Genomic DNA, 19,729 nt, shown 5'->3' with positions numbered 1-19,729 from the left:
AATTTTTTAAAGATTGTGTTACATATGTAATTTGTAAGTAATTAATTTTCATATATTTATTTTTCATATTTAATAAAATTATATTAATATCAATATATCTAATACTAAAACATATAAGAAACAAAGATATTTAAATAAATAATTATTATTTAATATAATATAATTTAAAGTATGTCAAACGTGACAAGGCTTGGATGGGCTGCCTATATAAAGCCATTGGATCCTTCACTTTCTTTCACTCATCAAATTCAATTACTCAAAATAATTATCATAACCTTGTCGATAACTTTGATCAAGGAATGGACGAATTGCGCAAACTAGCGGAAGCTTATTATCTGGCAGGGCCCGATTCTGTTAGGAATTCAGCCGAAGAGTTTTTCTCGGAAATGGATGATGATGGCGATGGCTACATTAGCAGGAACGAGTTCCAGGAATTCATGAGGCAAATTGGTGATACAAAAATGACATCAAGCCCGGTGTTTTGGCAGCTAAGCAGCAGGGGAGACGAAAAGCTGGATTTCATGGACATTATGACTCTCTACTATGTCATGAAAAGTGGAAGGCCTTTCTGTGATGGTACTCATTGCGGTGGTGATTTGATGCGTGGCGCTTACTTCGCTTGCAGGCAGTGTTTCTATAGCTCCAAGAGTTTTTGTCTTTGCCCTGAGTGTTTCATGAATAAGAAACATACTCATGATCCAAGTCACCAATTCCTGGATAACTTCACTTTGCTTGAAGTCAAGAGACAGGAAGCTGTATTACGTGAGGCAGAAGCTTCAAATCAGCAGGTAACTTAGCTACTAATCCCTTGTCGACCAGCTGAATTTTTTCAACCATTAATACACTTAATGATCACTTTTCAGGCTTCATCTGTGAATATTGGTATATATGAACGTCAGGAAAATGACAATGAACAAATTGCAGGCTCAAGCTCTTCTGCTTCAAATCCAGCCCTGCCTCCTTCCTCGCTTGCACTGGTTCCGATTGCAAGGAGGGTACCGACTTCATCTCTTTTTCCTGCCTACCTCTGTCACAATTACCATATAGATATACGTATATATACATATATACATATACACATATATACATATATGTCCGTATGTATATGTATATGTACATGTACATGTTTTTATCTATGTATCACGTGTTGATAGAATGATCCGAGTGATAAAATCAAGTGATGCATAACTCGCTAATTAAATAAAAAATAGTACAGATATTTATGAGCTAACTCCAAAACTAAATAATCTCCTACGAAAAATAAAAATAAAGGAAAAATAGCATAAGAAAATTAAAGGTAAAGCAAAAATAACTAGCCTGACTCTACGAATCATTTATCTCTTAGGATTCTAACTCCGTGTTTGGTAGGATGGAAAGAGGGAGGTAGGAAAAACTTTTTTTTTTTTTCATCCCTTAATTTCTTCATTTGTTGAAGAGAAATAAAAGCATTAATGAGATTGGTTGAGTTAGTAAAGATTGAATATTTTATTTGTAAAATTTAAGTTTTAATCTTATTATCAATATTTATTTTTGGTGGATGATTTATAAATTTAATATAAATTTTTGATGAGACATGATAAGCTCTCATTCTAGAATAAAAAAATCTACTTTCATTTTAAACATTTTGAAACCATAAGAGGGAAATTAAAAGAAAAAAGAAGAAATTTGGATAAATCTGCGCTTTCTTTCTTTTAGAAATTCTATCCTTTCAAATGTAAGAATAGAACACTTATTCAATTTAAATTAACAATTTTATTTACAACATTACCCCTAAACTCTAACCTCTTTTTTTTTTAATCATTCATACCAAAAAAAAAAATCCTTGCTTCCTCTTATTTCTTTTTTTTTTTTTCTTTCCTCACAATTTTTCGCCCTCCATTTTTTTCTTTCTTACTAAACAATACTGTAGAAGTAAGCGCTATCTTAATTTCTGACAAGCACGTAATTCTAGCTAAGTAATCATGCCTCTAACTCATAAACCCTCATGGCAGTGAAGGAAATAAATAGTGATTTATATTTAGTATATATATTGATAAGTTTTTATATTTGATATATTATTAGTGTATAGATTTTATAAATTATTAATAAATCAAATGATATTATTTTATTAGTGAATAAATATCAATCTTTAAAATAAATATAAATTAAAAAAAAATTTATTCATTAATGAAGTTCATATTTGAAGAAATATTAGTTTATAAATTTTTATAATATTAGTGAATCATACGATAGTAACTCATTAATTGTAGTTTTTTTACAAAAATAAAATTTTTATGTATTTATCTTAAAGATTAATAAAAATTTATGATTAATTATTAATAAAATAATATCATCTGATTAAATAATAATTTATAAAATCTATATACTCATAATACATCAAATATAAACTCTTAATTTTTTTCATCATTATATGTTGTTTGATTTTTTTCAGAACAAGTGGAAGGTGGCCTTTAGAGCATTTAATTCAGCTGTGAATTATGGTTTTCTGGCTTCCGAGGTGTGTAATATTCTGTGAGATCATATGCAAACATACACTACTATTCCCCTTTTGGAAACTCATACCTGGCTGCACTACTACGCGATTGTTTCAGGATGCTGAATTATGATCCCCTGTGTTCCATTTCCGATTCTATTTTCTACTCTAAATTTTACTCTATGTTTGTAGTTTGATTTCATAAAATGTGAGAATAAATGATTGGTCATTTATTGACTATTTGTTTGATTTGTATATCATTGACGTTTTCAATTGTTTCGCTTTGTTTTCATAAAAATTAATGAATATTAAGAGGTTAAGAACTTTTATTTTATTATAAATATACTTGTAGACATTTATTTTTGTTTGAATTAATCGAAATATAATTCAAATTGTACTCGTGATTTTGATCTGTTTAATTTGAACTAATACAAGTATTGTGATAATGTTTATTGCATATTGAGTTTAGTTATATATTATTTTATTAATTAATCTTAAAAATTAAAAAAAAAAAAAGCAACAAAAGTAAAAAGAAAACAAATTTCAATCGGAACAGCTGAAACCAAGCTGCCCCAAAATTTCAAACTTTGAAAATTTTGCAAAAGTTTTCCGTTAACTTAAAAATTCATCCTTCATCCCAGATTTTCTGAGATTTGGATTCTTATTGACCTCCTATAAATCCAGCCTCTAACCTAGGGAACAAGATAGAGAAGGAGAGCAATTTTTTTAGGCAAAGAGAATTTGAAGCAAAAAGCCCCACTGTTATTCTGCCTACCCAAGATCAAGCATACATAAACGGTAGAGATTTTTTTTAGCATCTACATCCCTTTTTGGGGAACCAGCAAAAATATAAAATTTTTTTAAACCAAAAATAAAAAAATTTGATTTGGCCAATTTGAGATTTTTTTTTTTTTTTGTGGGAAATCAAGTTTAACAAAGGTGTCAGGGAGGTTGAAAGGATATTTTTTGATTTTATGGGATTTTTTAAAAAAATTTTTGGGTTATCAAAATATGAAAAATTTAAAATTTTCGATGATCCATTAAATATTTTGGCCACAAAAATTTAGAAAACTGGTCAGAAACTAGGAATTTCATAAATTTTCTGACACTAGTTGAAATTTTCGATAATGACAGGATGGCAGCCAATCGGAATCTGGGTTTCTACAGCAATTGGTAAGAGGGGGCTTTTTCTAGAGAAGAAGCTCTTGGGAGAGGAAAAAGAGGAGAAAGGAAAAAATGAAAAAACAAATTGAAAGGGGGCTTTTTATAACCAACCCAAAATGATGTCACTTTTAGATTAAGAGATTCGAGTCGACTCACATGCCGACTCAACCCATTTGGTAAGTTTTTTTTTTCTGATTTTATTTTATTTTATATTTTTACTATTTTTTAGTTATTTATTTTATATGATTATTATTATTTTTGAAGAAATAAATTATAAAAAAATAAGATTAAAATAGGCAATATGTTTAGTAAAATTTAGAGAAAAATGAATACTTTTTTAAAATATAATTTTTAAGGAAGATTGAATTTTTTTTTACAAATATTTCTTAAATATCACCAAAGTGTTAAGATAATTGAAGAAATTATTTTTGCTAAGAATAAAAACTTTAAATAAACTAAAAAATAATGAATTGTTTAAATAAATATTTTAAAATATAATTTTTAAAGAAAATTGAAAGAGTTCAATTTTTTTAATTGTTGCATCTAAAAATATTTTTAGATTTTATTAGAGAGTTGGGATGATCTAAAAATTATCTTTATTACATAAAGATTTATTAAAAAAACAAACAAACAAAAATGAATAAATAAATAATGAAAATAAAATAAATAAAATGCTTATTTAAAAGAATAGTTTGAGTGAAAATTTTTAAGAAAAATTAGAAAAGTCTTATTTTCTTTAGTTATCATCAAGATAAATGATTTTTGGATTCGGCTAAAAAATTAGGATAATCCTAAAATCAATTTTATAAATAAAAAATGAATAAAAATACCTCTAAATGAAATTTTTGAGAATTTTGTTAATGATCAACTTTTTCAAAATTTTTTCAAATAAGGATATTTTTCATGAATTTCACTAAAGCATTGAAAATTTTATAAAATGTTTAAATAATAAATTTAATAAAAAAATCAAAATAAAATTTTTAGTGAATAAACTTTATGAAATAAATTTAAATATTGAAAAGACCATGCTATCAAAATTAAAAGATAACACTTGTTTAATTAATACCGTTCATTGAATGAATTATGTGAGGGTGTTAATAACTTCCTTACTCGTAATCGTATTTTCGGACTCAACTTTAATTTCATAGACTAAAATATTTTTTAATAAATCATAATTAATTTTAAGGTTTTTCTTAAAAAAATATATTTTAAGTATTAATTGCACTTAGTTAAAAAAATTAGTGGAAACTCCATAAATTTTCTTGAAGTTTAGTGATTAAGTCCTAAGAACGAAAAATCATTATAACAATACTTATTTAATTTGAAAATTGAATGAATAAAGTGTAATTATCAATTATTAAATAAATCCAAATAAGTATATTTTATATATAAATTACATCAATTAACAAAAAAAATTAACATAATATCAAATATTATATAACAACAAAGTTTTAATTACAATGAAACAAAAGTTTATACCTATAAGTCTATAAAATAAAGCTCAAGAATTTAATTTTTTATTTTTTGTAAAATTCAATAATTTATTTGCTTTTTATTTTATTCATTTATTAATTTTTAAGTATATTAAAATTAAAATTGAATTAAAAAATTCATTTTTATTAATTTAATAATATGTTGTACAAGATCAAATCCAACCTATTTTTGAATAAAAAAATTTCACTCAACCCTATTGTAAGCTTTGTTGATATCCACCTTTAATGCCATTTCATATTTTCTTCCTTTTTTTTAGCTTTAGGTAATGAAATGTCTTATTGGCCACTAATATGTTGTTTTGAATCTATCTTCTCTCCGCAAATGCACTTTAATTATGAGTAATTAACTCCCCCATATATGGCTTAGTCTGTTAGCCATAACTTTTGCTATAATCATTTATGCAAAATTGCAATAATTTATTAGTGTCATAATGTTTAAGTTTGAAAATCTATCCATTAGACACAAAAATTATAGAATCACCATTAATTTTTTTTTTATCTATTTATGATTAGTCATCTAAATGAATCTACCATTTTTAAGGTTATTTTAATTGTAAACTAAGAGTCCCTAAAAAGAATAAGTTCTACTATATAGCAACAAAACTAAATTCAAGAGTTAGTTATGTGTAAGGAAGGTTTTAACACCCTATTATGCCTAAAAATTAGTTCATAAATAATTACATGTTATCTTGTTTAAACCTTAATTAAAAATTATTTTTGATTAATTTTGATATTTAAATATTGGAAAAAAGTTTGTAGGCTTTCACCAAAAAAAAAATTTTCTTCACCTCAAGAGTATTTAAGATAAACTTATTGTTCACTTGAAGACATTCTGTCGTCGAATTTATTAAATATCTTATGCAAAATCAATTCCAATTCCTTTTATTTATTTACTCAATATTGTCATGCACAAATTCTATCTAAATATCATGCAAAATAAATTATGAAAATATATAAAATATCATACCAAAATCATGCAAAGATCATAATAGAACTATCATGTAAAAAATAAAAAAATGCAAAAATTGTACAAAAATATCAGAATAAATCATGCAAATAAATTAGATCGATGCAAAATATCGTGCAAATATATATTATACTTATTTATGCAGAAAATAAAAATCATGCAAAACAAATCATGAAAAAAAAATCCTATAAATCATGCAAATAAAACTAAAAATCTTATCAAAGTTTTTTCTTTTTTCTTTTTTTGATCACTTTTAAGTCAATCACAATTAAAAAAATAAGTAAGAAAAAAAGATAATAAAAAAAAAAAAACCACAAAAAATAAAATAAATCAAAAATAAAAAATAACAAGAAATAAAAAATAAAAACTTACGATTGGGTCAGGTTTCAACGTGGGTCAAAACATAAGCCCTTGAGTCGAAATGTGGGTTAACTCTTCTCCCAAACGACCTTGTTCCACACTACTATAAAAGCAAAAAAAAACTTCTATTTTTTCAAACTTTCTTTCCTTTTTTTTCTTTTTAAGCTAAAATTCCACTAACTTCTTTCTAAAATAACCCACTGTGAAAGTAAAAAAAAAAAACCCAATTACCAGCCATAAATCCAAAATTTGGCATAAAAAAAAATTCAAACAATACCAAAAAATTCAACATTTTCTCAAAAGCCTAGAAATTTCCAAAATTTAGCCACCGTGCAAACCTTCAACCACTGTGAACCTCATTGGAAAACTTAAATCTCCGTAAAAAAATTCAAGCCAAAACCCAAAAAAACCTAGAAATTCAACAAAAAAATCCAAAAATTCTTAGAAAAGCCAATAAATTCAAGAATCCTAGAACTTTCTAAAATACTTCAAGAATCAAGGTCCAATTCCCTAATTCCCAAAACAAAATCCCTAAACCTACTAAGACTTCAATGATCAAAACCCAATTCAAAAAAATCCCAAGACCAAAAATTTTGAATTTAAAGAACCTAGAAAAACTTTGCTTTAACTGCTGTGATTACTTCGCTTTTGTTGTTTCTTGCTTATTGCTTGTGTCTTGTGATCACAAATTAGGGTTTTTCTATAAAAGCAGATTTTGAATTTAATTTGGAAAATTTTTAACTCATTGAATCTAGAATTTCCCTTAAAATTTTATTCATTTTGTAATCTTTCTTTTTGTTTTTCAATAAATTAAGGCTCAAGAATTTCCTTAGGCAATTAACCACTAAATTCCAAAATCTAAAACCAAATCCATAACCGAATCTGTAAAATATCATGCAAATATATAATAAATCATGCAAATAAATTAAACCTTTGCAAAATATCATGTAAATATATATTATAATTATATATATATTAACAGTTGAAATTTTATTATTCTTAAGCAAATAGTTATACTTTTTTAATTAATTTTAAATTTAATTTGCAAGGTTACATTAAGGCACATTTCACAATAAGCCAACTAGCCTTCAACTTGTCTGGGATCATTAAATGCAACTCACACTGGCCTGTAATCATTAAATACAACCTACACTCACCCACATAGCCCTTCCTTGAGCTTCACATGGACTTACGTCAACTATCAACTACTTTGGTTAGGTCATTATCTTTCCTTTCATATATAAAGTAAAAAAGAAAGCCTAGATGAGGTATGAACTAAAAAGCCTTTCTCTTTAAGCTTTTTGAATATTCTTTACAGTTTACTTTTTTCATCCCCTAAACCCTAAATACTTGACTGACTTGAGCATTGGAACACATCCTAAAGAACTAACTCTAGCATCTTTTGTCCGTGTTTTCTTACTACAGGCTCAGTTTAACCTTCACACTACTTCTAGGTTACCCTTCCTCCTACCTAAACCTAAAATACCATCAACAATCGGTACCGTCAATGGGAATGACAACCATGTCTCACCCTCACTCTTATGAAACAACAACCCCATTCATGAACGTGACTACCCAACCTATAGCTGCCTATAACGTTACAGCTATACTCCCAATTCCCCTACAAATCCCATTACCAAACCTCCCTTTATGGACACCAAGGTATGATACCATCCTTTCACTTCCTAACAACCTTGTGTCACTAATGCCTAGACTTCACAACCAATAAGCTATTACCAAAACTTAATAAGAGTTTTATCTCCAACTATAATTATGATTTCTTTATTGGTCCATACCACTACTATTAGATCCTCAAATCTGACTTCAGAACTTTCAAAAACTAATGCAATCTTCATAGCCAATAAATGCAACTCATTGGCAAAATATTTCCTTTACCATTTTCACTATATAAGTTACACTTCTAGCTTCATAAATCTCTATGTACTAAACAAACATGTAACAACCTCCTATAGAGTTTTACCATGCATTAATGATCCAAATTCAGCTCCTGAATGCCTAAGTAGCCACCTAGCAAAGATTACTTCAACACTACCAACAAGCCACCCAACAACCAACACAATAAAAACCTCACCTTAGAGAGAGAGCTTGGCCTTTTCCTTCAAATGTCATCGCAAGCCTCCTCAACATGTTGAAAACTACCCCTAACCCTTCAAAGACAACTCTTACCCCATTGAACCCACAACACAAATCCAAACCCTGTTTAACATCAACCCAAAAAATAAACTTGTAGCACAGGTTGTTACTCTTTGAAAAGAATTAGCTAAAATTAAAAAAAAAAAAGAATAAGAACTTGTAGTGGTTAGAAGATAACCATAACCCCCTAACCACCTTCATCAGACATGTCGACATTCCCATCTTTCTAAAGCTCCCCAAATAAACCTATAATAGAACCATAGACCCAAAAAACTTTGTTGACCATTTTAGGACCTTTATTAACCTTCATAACACTTCAAATGCTTTCAAGTGTAGAATCTTTCCTACAACATTATGGGGTAGAGCTTGTACATGGTTTAACTCAATGGGCCCTATGATTATCGGTAGCTTTGATACACTCAATCAATAGTTTCTAGCCTATTTTCTCAGTAATAGAGCTATAGTACACTCATTTACGAACTTATTGGCCATGAAGCAAAAAATTGATAAAAATCTATAGAGTACCTGAAGATGTTTAATATGGAAACCTTAGATATTAAAGACCTAAACATAGAGTGGGCTATTTAGGCATTCACCTCTGGTGTAAGACATGATCACTTTAGGTATTCTCTCACTAGGAATAAGCATGAACAACTATATTAACTTTATGAAAGAGCCTTAAAATTTGCTAAGGTTGAGGAACTTAAGGTCACAAACAAAGTTGATAGGTGTGAATGGCACTTTGACTATTCGCAAGGTAACAATAGGTGGACAAAAACCTAGTCAACAATTTTAAGCAGACTTTTCCTAAAGTAATTACTTTAATAGTAATGGTAGACTTCCTTGTGGTAAACCAACCCTTGGCATACAATATCATATTTGGTAAGCCATTGATGACGAAGATGAAGATGGTCACCATTATATATTGCCTCAAAGTCAAGTTCTCTATGCCTAAGGGAACAGTGTTTATGCATACCAATCAAGTGATCGCTCGTCAATGTTTCCTACTTTCCCTATTGTTAACACAAAGGGTGAAACTAAGAGAAAAAATAGCCTTAGATCCCTCAGCAATTTTGGAATAATATATTGAAGGGTAACCCACATCTTTCTCATCAATACACCTTATTAACCTTGCCTTGGCATAAATTTTCAACATCAATAAACTAGTCACATGCGACAAAACAAAGTAGTGCAAAGCTAGTCCTATCGAGTAGACTATACTAGTCTAGTTATATCCCTTAACCCAGACTTTATCATTTAAACTAGTTCCTTGTTGGACACCAAAACCAAAAACACATTACACATTAAGTCTACTACTAACATTGTAGGCATTAATAAGCGTGTTATCACCGATCATTTAAACTTAGACCTAATAGCTAAGTCAATTAGATAATAGAAGAGACATTTTGAGCCTGAGTGTATCCCGATAATCCAAAAAAAGGTGGATAAATTATTGGTGACAAATAATATCAGGGAAATGAAGTATTGAGAGTGTCTAGCCAATATGGTAATGGTGAAGAAAGCTAATGAAAAGTGATACATGTATTTAAACTTCACAGAACTGAATAAAGCTTGCCCAAAAGATAGCTTTTCTTTGCCTTCTATTGACATATTAGTCGACAACTCTATAGGTCACAAATATTTGAACTTCATGGATGTCTTTTTTGGTTATAACTAAATTAAGTTAACAAGGACATATCAAGAGAAGGCCTTTTCATAACTGAAGATAGCTTATTCTATTACACCATCATGCCTTTTAGGCTTAAAAATGCATAAGCCATTTATTAAGGACTTGAAAATAAAATATTTAAAGACCAGATTGGGTGATCCTTGAAGGTTTATGTAAATGATATACTAGTAAAAACCCATTCTTTAAAGCAACATGTACATGACCTAGAGGAAGTATTCTCCATCTTTCGTTATTATAACATGAAGCTGAACCCAGCCAAGTGTACATTTAGTGTAAAGGTAAGAAAATTTTTTGGGGTTCATGGTATCTAACAGAGTTATTAAGGCCAACCCAAAAAATTTATAATCATCTTGAATATGAACCTCTGGAGAACCACTAAAAAAATGCAAAGACTCATGGGGCTAATGGTAGCTCTCAATAGATTTATGTCAAGCTAGTTAACAAGTGCATACCTTTCTTCAAAGTCCTTTGAAGTGCCATTAAATTCAAGTGGGATGATTAGTGCCAAAAGGTTTTTAAAAGACACAAGCAATATCTTAACTTACCCTATGCTCGCCAACACTATCCTTGTAAGCCTCTGTACATATATTTAGCTACATCAAATGAAACTATTGTTACAATATTGGTTCAAAAGGATAATGACACCAGATATCAATATATTATGCTAGTAGGGCATTACAAAATAAGTAACTTAATTATATAAAGTTAGAGAAGACTACCTTTACCCTGATCGTCGTCTCTTAAGATAATATTTTCGGGCATATGCCATAATTGTGTTGACTAACCAAAATCTTAAAAAAGTATTACATAAGATAGACATTTTAGGAAGAATAATGAAATAAAGAGTCAAACTCACTGAATCCCACATTGAGTACAAGCCCAAAAAAGCTACAAAGCTTAAGCCCTCATAGACTTCGTTATTGAATGCTCATTTACACTTTGAGCTAAAATCCCAGCAATACTTATTGGTTAGCCCTAACTTTTAGATAAGTAGTAAAAGGACAATATTGACAACCCACCCAATACTCCCATAATACCCTATTAGTTTATCAAACGCCCTTTACTATCAGGCCTTTTACTAGAGCAGACTTGTATGCTGTATATTGAAAGCTCTTTAAGAAAAAATAGTCTCAGGATAGGAATTTTGTTATTAAGACCCTAAGGGTAGGATTGACAATATGGGCTATATTTTGAATTTTTTGTCTCTAATAACGTAGCTGAGTATGGAGCATTACCAGTAGGGTTGGATTTAGCTACCAGTCTAAATGTGAAAGACCTCATCGTCTATACTGATTCACAACTGGTTGTACATTAAGTGAATGATGAGTAAAAGTCCAAGAACCCATACTCACCAAATACCATGTAATCATTTGTGAGTTTAGTCAACCTTTTACACCTTTTTTCTTAAATAGCTCCCTTACACCAATAACACTAAAGCTGACTCCTTATCTAAATTGGCTGGTTTCATTGATATAAAAAAGGCTTAGCAAAATCTCGCTAGAGTTTATAGCAAATTTTTGATACTTACAATCCACCCTAATCTTATGTTTAGAAGAAAAAGATAGTTGGATGATTCTATTATGGCATACCCTAAGGGCAAATACTCCTTTGACCCCTCGATGAGCAAAAAAAAAAAAAAAGCAACTAGATTTGTACTTTTAAGGACACTCTATAAGAAAGCTTTCTTATCCTCCTTCTCAGATGCTTAGTGCTAGCTAATGTAGAATATGTTCTAAAGAAAATCCATAAAGAGTGTGAGGCCATCATTTAGGTAGATGAGTGTCAGCATAAAAGCCATTGAGACATGGTTGTTATTAGCCCACTATAGAAAGAAAAGCAGTTGACATGGTTAAAAAGTGTGACAAATCGATAAAATTCTAAATTAGATTTTTAATCCATGGATATTTACGCAATTGGGCATTGATATCTTAGACCATTTTTCCATAGCAATAGCTCAGAAAAAAATTCATGATTGTGACTTGTGACTATTTCATTAATGGCTTAAAGTAGAACCTGTCACCACCATTATTGTAAAGATAGTGGAAGAATTTGTATGAAAGTTTATAATGTGCAGGTTCGATCTTTCAAACACTATTATGATGGGCAATAGAACCAAATTTCAAGTTGACAAGCTAAAGTGGTTTTGCTAAAATTTTAAAATGGTTTTGCTTCACAGCATAATGGCCCACCCCCAAACCAATGGTCAAGTGAAGCCGATGAATGAGAAAATCTTAATTATCTTGAAGAAAAAACTTAATGAAGCAAAATGGTCTTGGGTTGAAAAAGCTATTTGAATATTTTAGGCAATCAGAACTACTAATCATTCGACGATAAACAAAACCTCATTAAATTTAACTTATGGGATAAAAACTATAATACCAATCGAGATGGGTATAAATAGGTTGAGGACAACACACTTTAACCTTGAGATGAATGAAGAAATCTTCAAAGCAAATATGAATTTATTACAGTAAACTAGGGACTTAGTTGAAGTCAAAATGGCTGCCAGCACCTAAAAGGTCGCCAGATACTATGATGCTTAAGTCAAATACAAGAATTTCCAAGTAGGAGACCTGGCACTTAGAAACTACAAAGCTAGTAAACCAGTAAGTGAGAGAAAAAAATTGTCATCAAACTGGAAAAGATCATACAAGGTCTTTGCTGTCACCGAGTTTGAAGTATACAAATTGTAAGACATGAGAGGTAATCTATACCAAAGACATAAAACACCATCCAACTAAAGAAGCATTATCTCTAACAGCATCCATTGCTAGGTTACCTTATTCTTTAGGTTTATTACTTTATGTTACTTATGAGTATCTATATTTTTTTGTATATGTGTTGGGTTTCACCAAATCATCTTGTAAGACTTGTATATAAGAAATCTTAATGAAAGAAAGATGGCATTCTATTGCCTAATTCCACTTATTATATTCTATGAATTTACATTTATGTTAAGGCATATGGGTGAATACAAACCCCACTTTCTGTCAACATGTCTAATGTGCCTCGAACGTAATATCTATTTTACATTAATGCTTCCATGCCAATAAGCTTAACGTGCCCTACGTGCCATATCTATTTTACATTAAGGCTCCTAGGGCTATTACTTTATAACCCTTTTAGACCTTGGGAAAATTATTGTACTTATCTACTCAATTAACAAGATCAATTCTCATAATTGCCATGTCAATACACGCTCGACTACCACATCACCACAAAAGAGGGTCGACATCTGAACTCCTCACAATAAAATAGTCTTGCACATGCTAAGAAGAGACTTGCCCAACTACCTCCACTAATGTCTTATTAAGACCACTTCACAACAGACTAATGGGCTTTAACTTGCCTGGAATAATTAAATGCAATTCATGCTGGCTTAAAATCATTAAATGCAGCTTACATTTACCCACATGACCCTTCCTCAAGCTTCACATGGACTTACTATCAATTGTCAACTGCTTTAGTCATGTTATTGTCCTTCCTCTCATATATAAGGTAAAAAGAAAGCCCATATGAGGTATAAACTAAAAATAATTCCCTTTTAAGCTTATTGAATACTCTTTATAGTTTAGTTTTTTCTTTACCTAAACCTTAAGTATTTTATTGACTTGAGCATCAAATGCATCTCGAAAAATCAACTTCGGTGCCATTTAACTATACTTTTTTTATCATAAGTTCATATCACTCTTCATATAATCTTCAAGTTACCTTTCCTTCTACCAACACTTAAACACCTTCAATAATCTTACAAAAAATTGTATTCAATGTCTAGATGAAAAGATCCTAAGTAAAATTTTTATTTATTGTAGTTGGGTAGCTAGGTTTTTCAAGCTTAAAGCTACATTAGCAATTCTGAGTAAGACTTGAGAGCAACATTTATTACAAAAACATTTTCCATTTCTTTTAATTATGCTTAAATTAGTGTTGGGATTGACTCAAATCTCATAAGAGATTTGGATAAACATATATTTGAGATATGATTGGTTAAATATTACTTGATGGATAAAAAGACTTGAAAAAGAAGAATTTTAATAGAAAAGAGTTTCTTGATAGAAAAGTTTGTATTGTTATAAATAAATGAAGTCTTTGTAGGGAGGTGTGAGAAAAATATGTATGAGAGTTTTAGAGTTTTATGGGATAAACACCTCATAGGATTAAAGGAGAATGAGAAAGTCCTTATGGGTGTGTATGTTTAAGTGGACTAAAGGAGAATGAAATGGTTTACATAGGTATGGTGAATCACATAAATACATGCTTGTTTAAGTTAAAAAATACTTCATAGGACTAGAGAAGAATCAAAGGATCTATGAGTATTGTTTGGTATTGATTGTTGATGATTTGAATGTTGTAATTCTCTATGACTAATGAATTTTTTTTTCATCCATGGATGTAGATAAGTTCGGTTAAACCATATTAAATTGTCACCTCTTGTATGATTGATTAATTGTTTGATTTTATTTTCATTGGCTTGGATGTTTAATTGGATTGGAGGTTTTTTTCCCTAACAACTGGTATCAAAACTGTCATGATCCTAACAACTAATATTAGAACGTAGATTTGAGATATGAGAAAAGACAAGTTCAGAGGAGCTCGATTTAAGGAAGGAGTTTGAGTTCATGTTTTGATAGATCGGTTTGTATGAAGTTTGGAGACACATAGAGAAAATTGTTACAAGACTTCCATTAAAGGTGAAGCCAAGCATGTATAACATGAAAATTGATTATTGATGGAATTTGAATCAAGGTTGAGATTATTGGGATTGACTTAAATACCATAAGAGATTTGGATAAAGATTTATTCGAAATAGGATTGGCTAGATATTGCTTGATAGATAAAAAAACTTATAAAAGAAGAATTTTAATAAGAAAATGATTCTTTAAAGGTAAGTTTGTGTACTTATAAATAGGTAGAGTCTCCATAAAGTTAAGTATGAGAAAAAGATGTAAGAAAGTTGTAAGATTTTATGAGATAGACACCACATAAAACTAGAGGAGATTGAAAAAGTCCTTATAGGTGTGAATGTTTGAATGAACTAGAAAAGAATGAGACGGTCTACATAGGTATGGTCAGTCACATGAGTATTTATTTATTTTGGTTGAAAATACTTCATAGAACTAGAAAAGAATGAAATGTTCCATGAGTATTATTTGGGATTAAATATTGATGATTTGTATATTATAATTTTTTACAACTAGTTTTTTTTTTTTTATCCGTAGACAAAGGTTGATAGGTTAAATTACGTTAAATTGTTGTCTCTTATGTAATCGATTGATTATTTAATTTTGTTTTTGCTGGGCTGGATGTTTAGTTGGATTGGAGGCTTTTTTGCTTAACAATTGATATAAAAAATGTCATGATCCTAATAGTCAGGAGTCAAATGCATGATCAAAATGATTTTGCAATTTGCCCGTTAACGGAAACGACTATTTTAATCTTAGAAATCTAGATCATTATCAGACTTCATTGTTATTTATAATCATAAATAGATTTATCATGAATTGAGCTACTCATTTAAACTCACGAATTGAGCCTGACGATAATGGACCATGAACAAAATTTTAAAGTTAACTTGAATTATTATTTTATTAATAATTTTAATATTTTAATATAGTTTTGATTAATCAACGTACCTCACAAATTCGAAGGAGTAAACTGAGTTAAATTTAATCGAGCTAAACTTTAAACAAAACCAGGAAAGTGTCAATCAAGATTGGTTCAGTCTGATCTATCAACACTTGGACTTATAAATGATCAAACAAGTAGATGCAATACAATTTACTTAAGAAAATAGATACAAAAGTAAATTAAAAAAAAACGTTTGAATTCTCTTTTGATATATTAGAGTACGGAAAAAAAACTTGGGTTTAAGCTATGCGTAAGGGCTAATCTCATGAGTCTACCGACAAGATTTAAATACTATATATTGGTTAGTCAATTCTTTCTTTGTTCTTTCCCAAAAAAAAAAACCAAAATTTGTCCTCTTGGGATGTGGAAATCACAGGACATGTTTCGTGCATGGTAAGCAGTTTGAAGAAGTCAAGATTATATTTTTTTTTAACTTGTAATTTAAGTTTGAATTATTGCTGATAATTGACATGGTGGTTTTTTTTTTTTTTTTTGGCCAGTAATTATCATGGTGTTATAGCTAATATATTGTAGTATACAGTTCATATTTCAAAACAATGATAACTAATATAATCTAAACATAAAAATTTATGTTGATAAATTCATTTACATCATCTATAATTCCATCGATCTTACTTCAATTTCATTGAATTTTATAACTAATTCAAGTCATAAATTAGCTCATTCACCTATGAATTAATGTTTCAACATAGGAATTAGTTTAAATGTTACAATCAGAAGTACTCAATTTGTTCTTAACTAACAATTATTATATAAATACATATACGTATACATATACATATATATATTTGTATGTATATATATATGTTTGTATAGAAAAAATAACGTTTTATAAAAATCAAGAAAAATTATGAGTAGAGATATCCATGAATCAGATCTTACCACAAGCTTTATATATACTGAAACCAAAAATTAATTTCGTTTAAAAATGAAGGTTCCATTCGATAAGCACTTCTATTTTTTTTTTTCTTTTTACAAAAAAAAAAAATAAATGAAAAAGAAAAAAAAAATAAAACTTAAATAAAAAGCCAAAAACAAATAGTAAAGAAAAAAAGTGTCTGCCAAACGAATCTAAGCAAGTCGTTAAACACATATTTCAAAGAAGGAAAGCGACAAGTTGGTTAAAAAAAATCAGTATATTAAAACCAGTCCATATTGTGGAAAACGTCCACACGTACTATTTATTACTGAAGAATCGATCAATTGACCATGCTGCCTACAGCCATTGTTTCCCTTCAGCTTCTTAATTCTCTGAGTGATAAGGAAATAAACTTATTATTAAAATTAATCGTTCTATCAACTAATGAGAAGTTGATAAGTAAATTTCATTGATTGCAGTGTAGTAGGGTCTTCAAGCTGGAAGCAACCTTGCAAATGGGTTTGAGACTTGATCAGAGCAACATTTATGATGTGAACATCTTCCAATGGCTGTCATTATTGGATATTTATTGTTTTCTACACTCACGTAAATATTCAACAAACTAAATGCTCTATAATTTACTTGAGAAATTTATGCATATAAAATTAAATAAAAATAAGAAATATATTTTAAAATTATTTTAAAGAGTAAGCAACAAAAAAAAAATAACTAAAATAATTAATTGAATAATATTTTTTTTTTTTTACAAAGTTGCCTAAAATTGTAGATTAATTTCTTAAAGATTGTGTTACATATGTAATTTGTAAGTAATTAATTTTCATATATTTATTTTTCATATTTAATATAATTATATTAATATCAATATATGTAAATACTAAAACATATAAGAAATAAAAATATTTAAATAAATAATTATTATTTAATATAATATAATTTAAAGGTACCGCTCTAATTAAAGAGCAAATTACAAAAAGAAATCTTTAAATGAAAATTTTTTTACTTGGAAATCCTTTTCTAAACGCATAATGCAAAACACATTTTTAAATATTTTTATCAAATTTATATATAATTTTTATTAAAATTTAAAAATATATCCCTTTCAATTTTTTATCATTGACAATTATGCCTAAAACTTCTAGCGAAAAAATTTATGCTAGATTTCTTACCATTGACAATTATGTTCTAGGAGACAAAGAGATGTACTCCATTATTGACCCAATCCATTTGTCATTGAAACCATCTTCCTCGTTACTGATGTCATAAAATTCCACTCAATAATATCCACCTTTAATGCCATTTCATATTTTCTTTCCTTCGTTTTTAGCTTAAGGTAATGAAATGTCTCATTGGCCATCAATATGCCGACTTGAATCTGTCTCTTCTCTCCGTAAATGTACTCTGATTTTGACTTTTGCCATGACTTAGTCTATTAGCCATGACTTTCACAAAATTGCAACAACTTATTGGTCTAGAATGAGATATCTGTCTGCTTTCTTGACTTTTTAGGATGAGCACAATAGTTAATTTATTCATCTGCTTTAGCAATATATATATATGTATATATATATATATATATATTGACAGATGAAATTTTATTATTATCAAATAAATAGTTATATTTTTCAATTAATTTGAAATTTATCCATTTGTCGATGGAGGAATTGCGCGAAATTGCAAAAGCCTATTTGGATGCTGCCTCCCTTGATATGCAGAAGGAGGCGCAAAATTTTTTCAACGAAATGGATAGCAATTTAGATGGCAAAGTGAGCCTCCAAGAATTTCTGGACTTCATGAGGGAAGAACAATATCAAGAATTGAGGAGTTCGGATTTGTTTAAGCAGCTTTGCAGAGGAAACAGTGAGACCCTGGAGTTCATGGACGTCATGACTCTTTACTATATAATTCGAAGTGGAAGGCCATTTTGCGATGCTTGTAACCAATTTATCAAGGATACCTACTTTTGTTGCACCAAATGCTTCCACAGCTCCAACGAGAATTACCGCCTTTGCTTTCAATGTTTCCAGGGTAAGAAATATATAACCGGCTCTCAGTCTCATCGCCATCAATTTGTGGATAACTTCACTTTGCTTGAACTGAAGAGGAAAGATGCATTAAAAGGGGCAGCTGTCTCAAATAAGGTTAGTGAGTGTTCCATGTTTAAAAATTAAAATTTTAAACTTTTCAGCAATTAATTTTTAAGTTTTTCAAACAAAGCCAAATTTCTTTATGAAGTAATAACTATTTCTAAATTAATTAATACCTTCAGGGAAAACGTGAGAGGATGAAGGCGAAGCTTAAAGCAATCGAGAAAACACTGATAGCTGGAAGTAGTAAGGGCACAACTAGTGATTGTGCCATGCAGTGAAATATTTCACATGCACAATTATTACAACTATTCCAATTCCTCTGCATCGGACATTTATATTTTCAATATTTTATTTTGAACCTATTGAGTTATAATAAAATTAAATTTGTGTGGTTATTCAATATGAGAAAGTTATTTGTGAATTTGTGTAATTCATAACCCAGTTCCTTATGTTTCAAAAACACAAAAATTGAACTCAAGTAGTTAAATGAATATGTGTGCAAAATTTTTCATCTTGGATTTTCAATTCATTTTTTTTTATCTTGTTCAAATTAATTATAAGGAAAATATTTTCTATTAACTATTATATCTATGACTTAATGAGTTTGTGGTTTGATGTCATGTTTTGTGGGGATTGATGAAAGGCATCATCCTGAGAATATTATTTTTAGAAAACAAAAGCTCAACCCCGGATCTAATGTACCAGGCACGAGTTCAGCCCAAAAATGTTTTATATAATATAAAAAACGTTTTAGGATTTAAAAGTATAAGAATATTTTTCGATATTTGAATAATAATCCTAACTTAAAAGCA

The 19,729-nt window shown here is 29.2% G+C and overlaps 2 protein-coding genes across 2 annotated transcripts; both read left to right on the top strand.

Annotated features, from left to right (window-relative positions):
* Positions 1-230: 230 nt before the first annotated feature.
* On the top strand, positions 231-2,814 carry LOC111307151 (uncharacterized). The gene is made up of 3 exons (XM_022905171.2): positions 231-788; positions 864-995; positions 2,432-2,814. Exons 1-3 carry the CDS (start codon positions 300-302, stop codon positions 2,513-2,515), a joined length of 705 nt encoding a protein of 234 aa, XP_022760906.2. The 5' UTR covers positions 231-299; the 3' UTR covers positions 2,516-2,814.
* Positions 2,815-18,421: 15,607 nt separating this feature from the next.
* On the top strand, positions 18,422-19,319 carry LOC111307426 (uncharacterized). The gene is made up of 2 exons (XM_022905443.2): positions 18,422-18,968; positions 19,097-19,319. The coding sequence occupies exons 1-2, from the start codon at positions 18,483-18,485 to the stop codon at positions 19,193-19,195; spliced, it is 585 nt and encodes a 194-aa protein (XP_022761178.1). The 5' UTR covers positions 18,422-18,482; the 3' UTR covers positions 19,196-19,319.
* The last annotated feature ends 410 nt before the right edge of the window (positions 19,320-19,729 follow it).

The sequence above is a fragment of the Durio zibethinus genome, chromosome 22 (genome assembly GCF_047325235.1).
Source record: "Durio zibethinus cultivar Kanyao isolate XHJ-2024 chromosome 22, ASM4732523v1, whole genome shotgun sequence".
Classification (NCBI taxonomy): domain Eukaryota; kingdom Viridiplantae; phylum Streptophyta; class Magnoliopsida; order Malvales; family Malvaceae; genus Durio; species Durio zibethinus.
The sequence above is the reverse complement of the archived record's forward strand: the minus strand, read 5'-3'. Positions and strand labels throughout refer to the sequence as shown.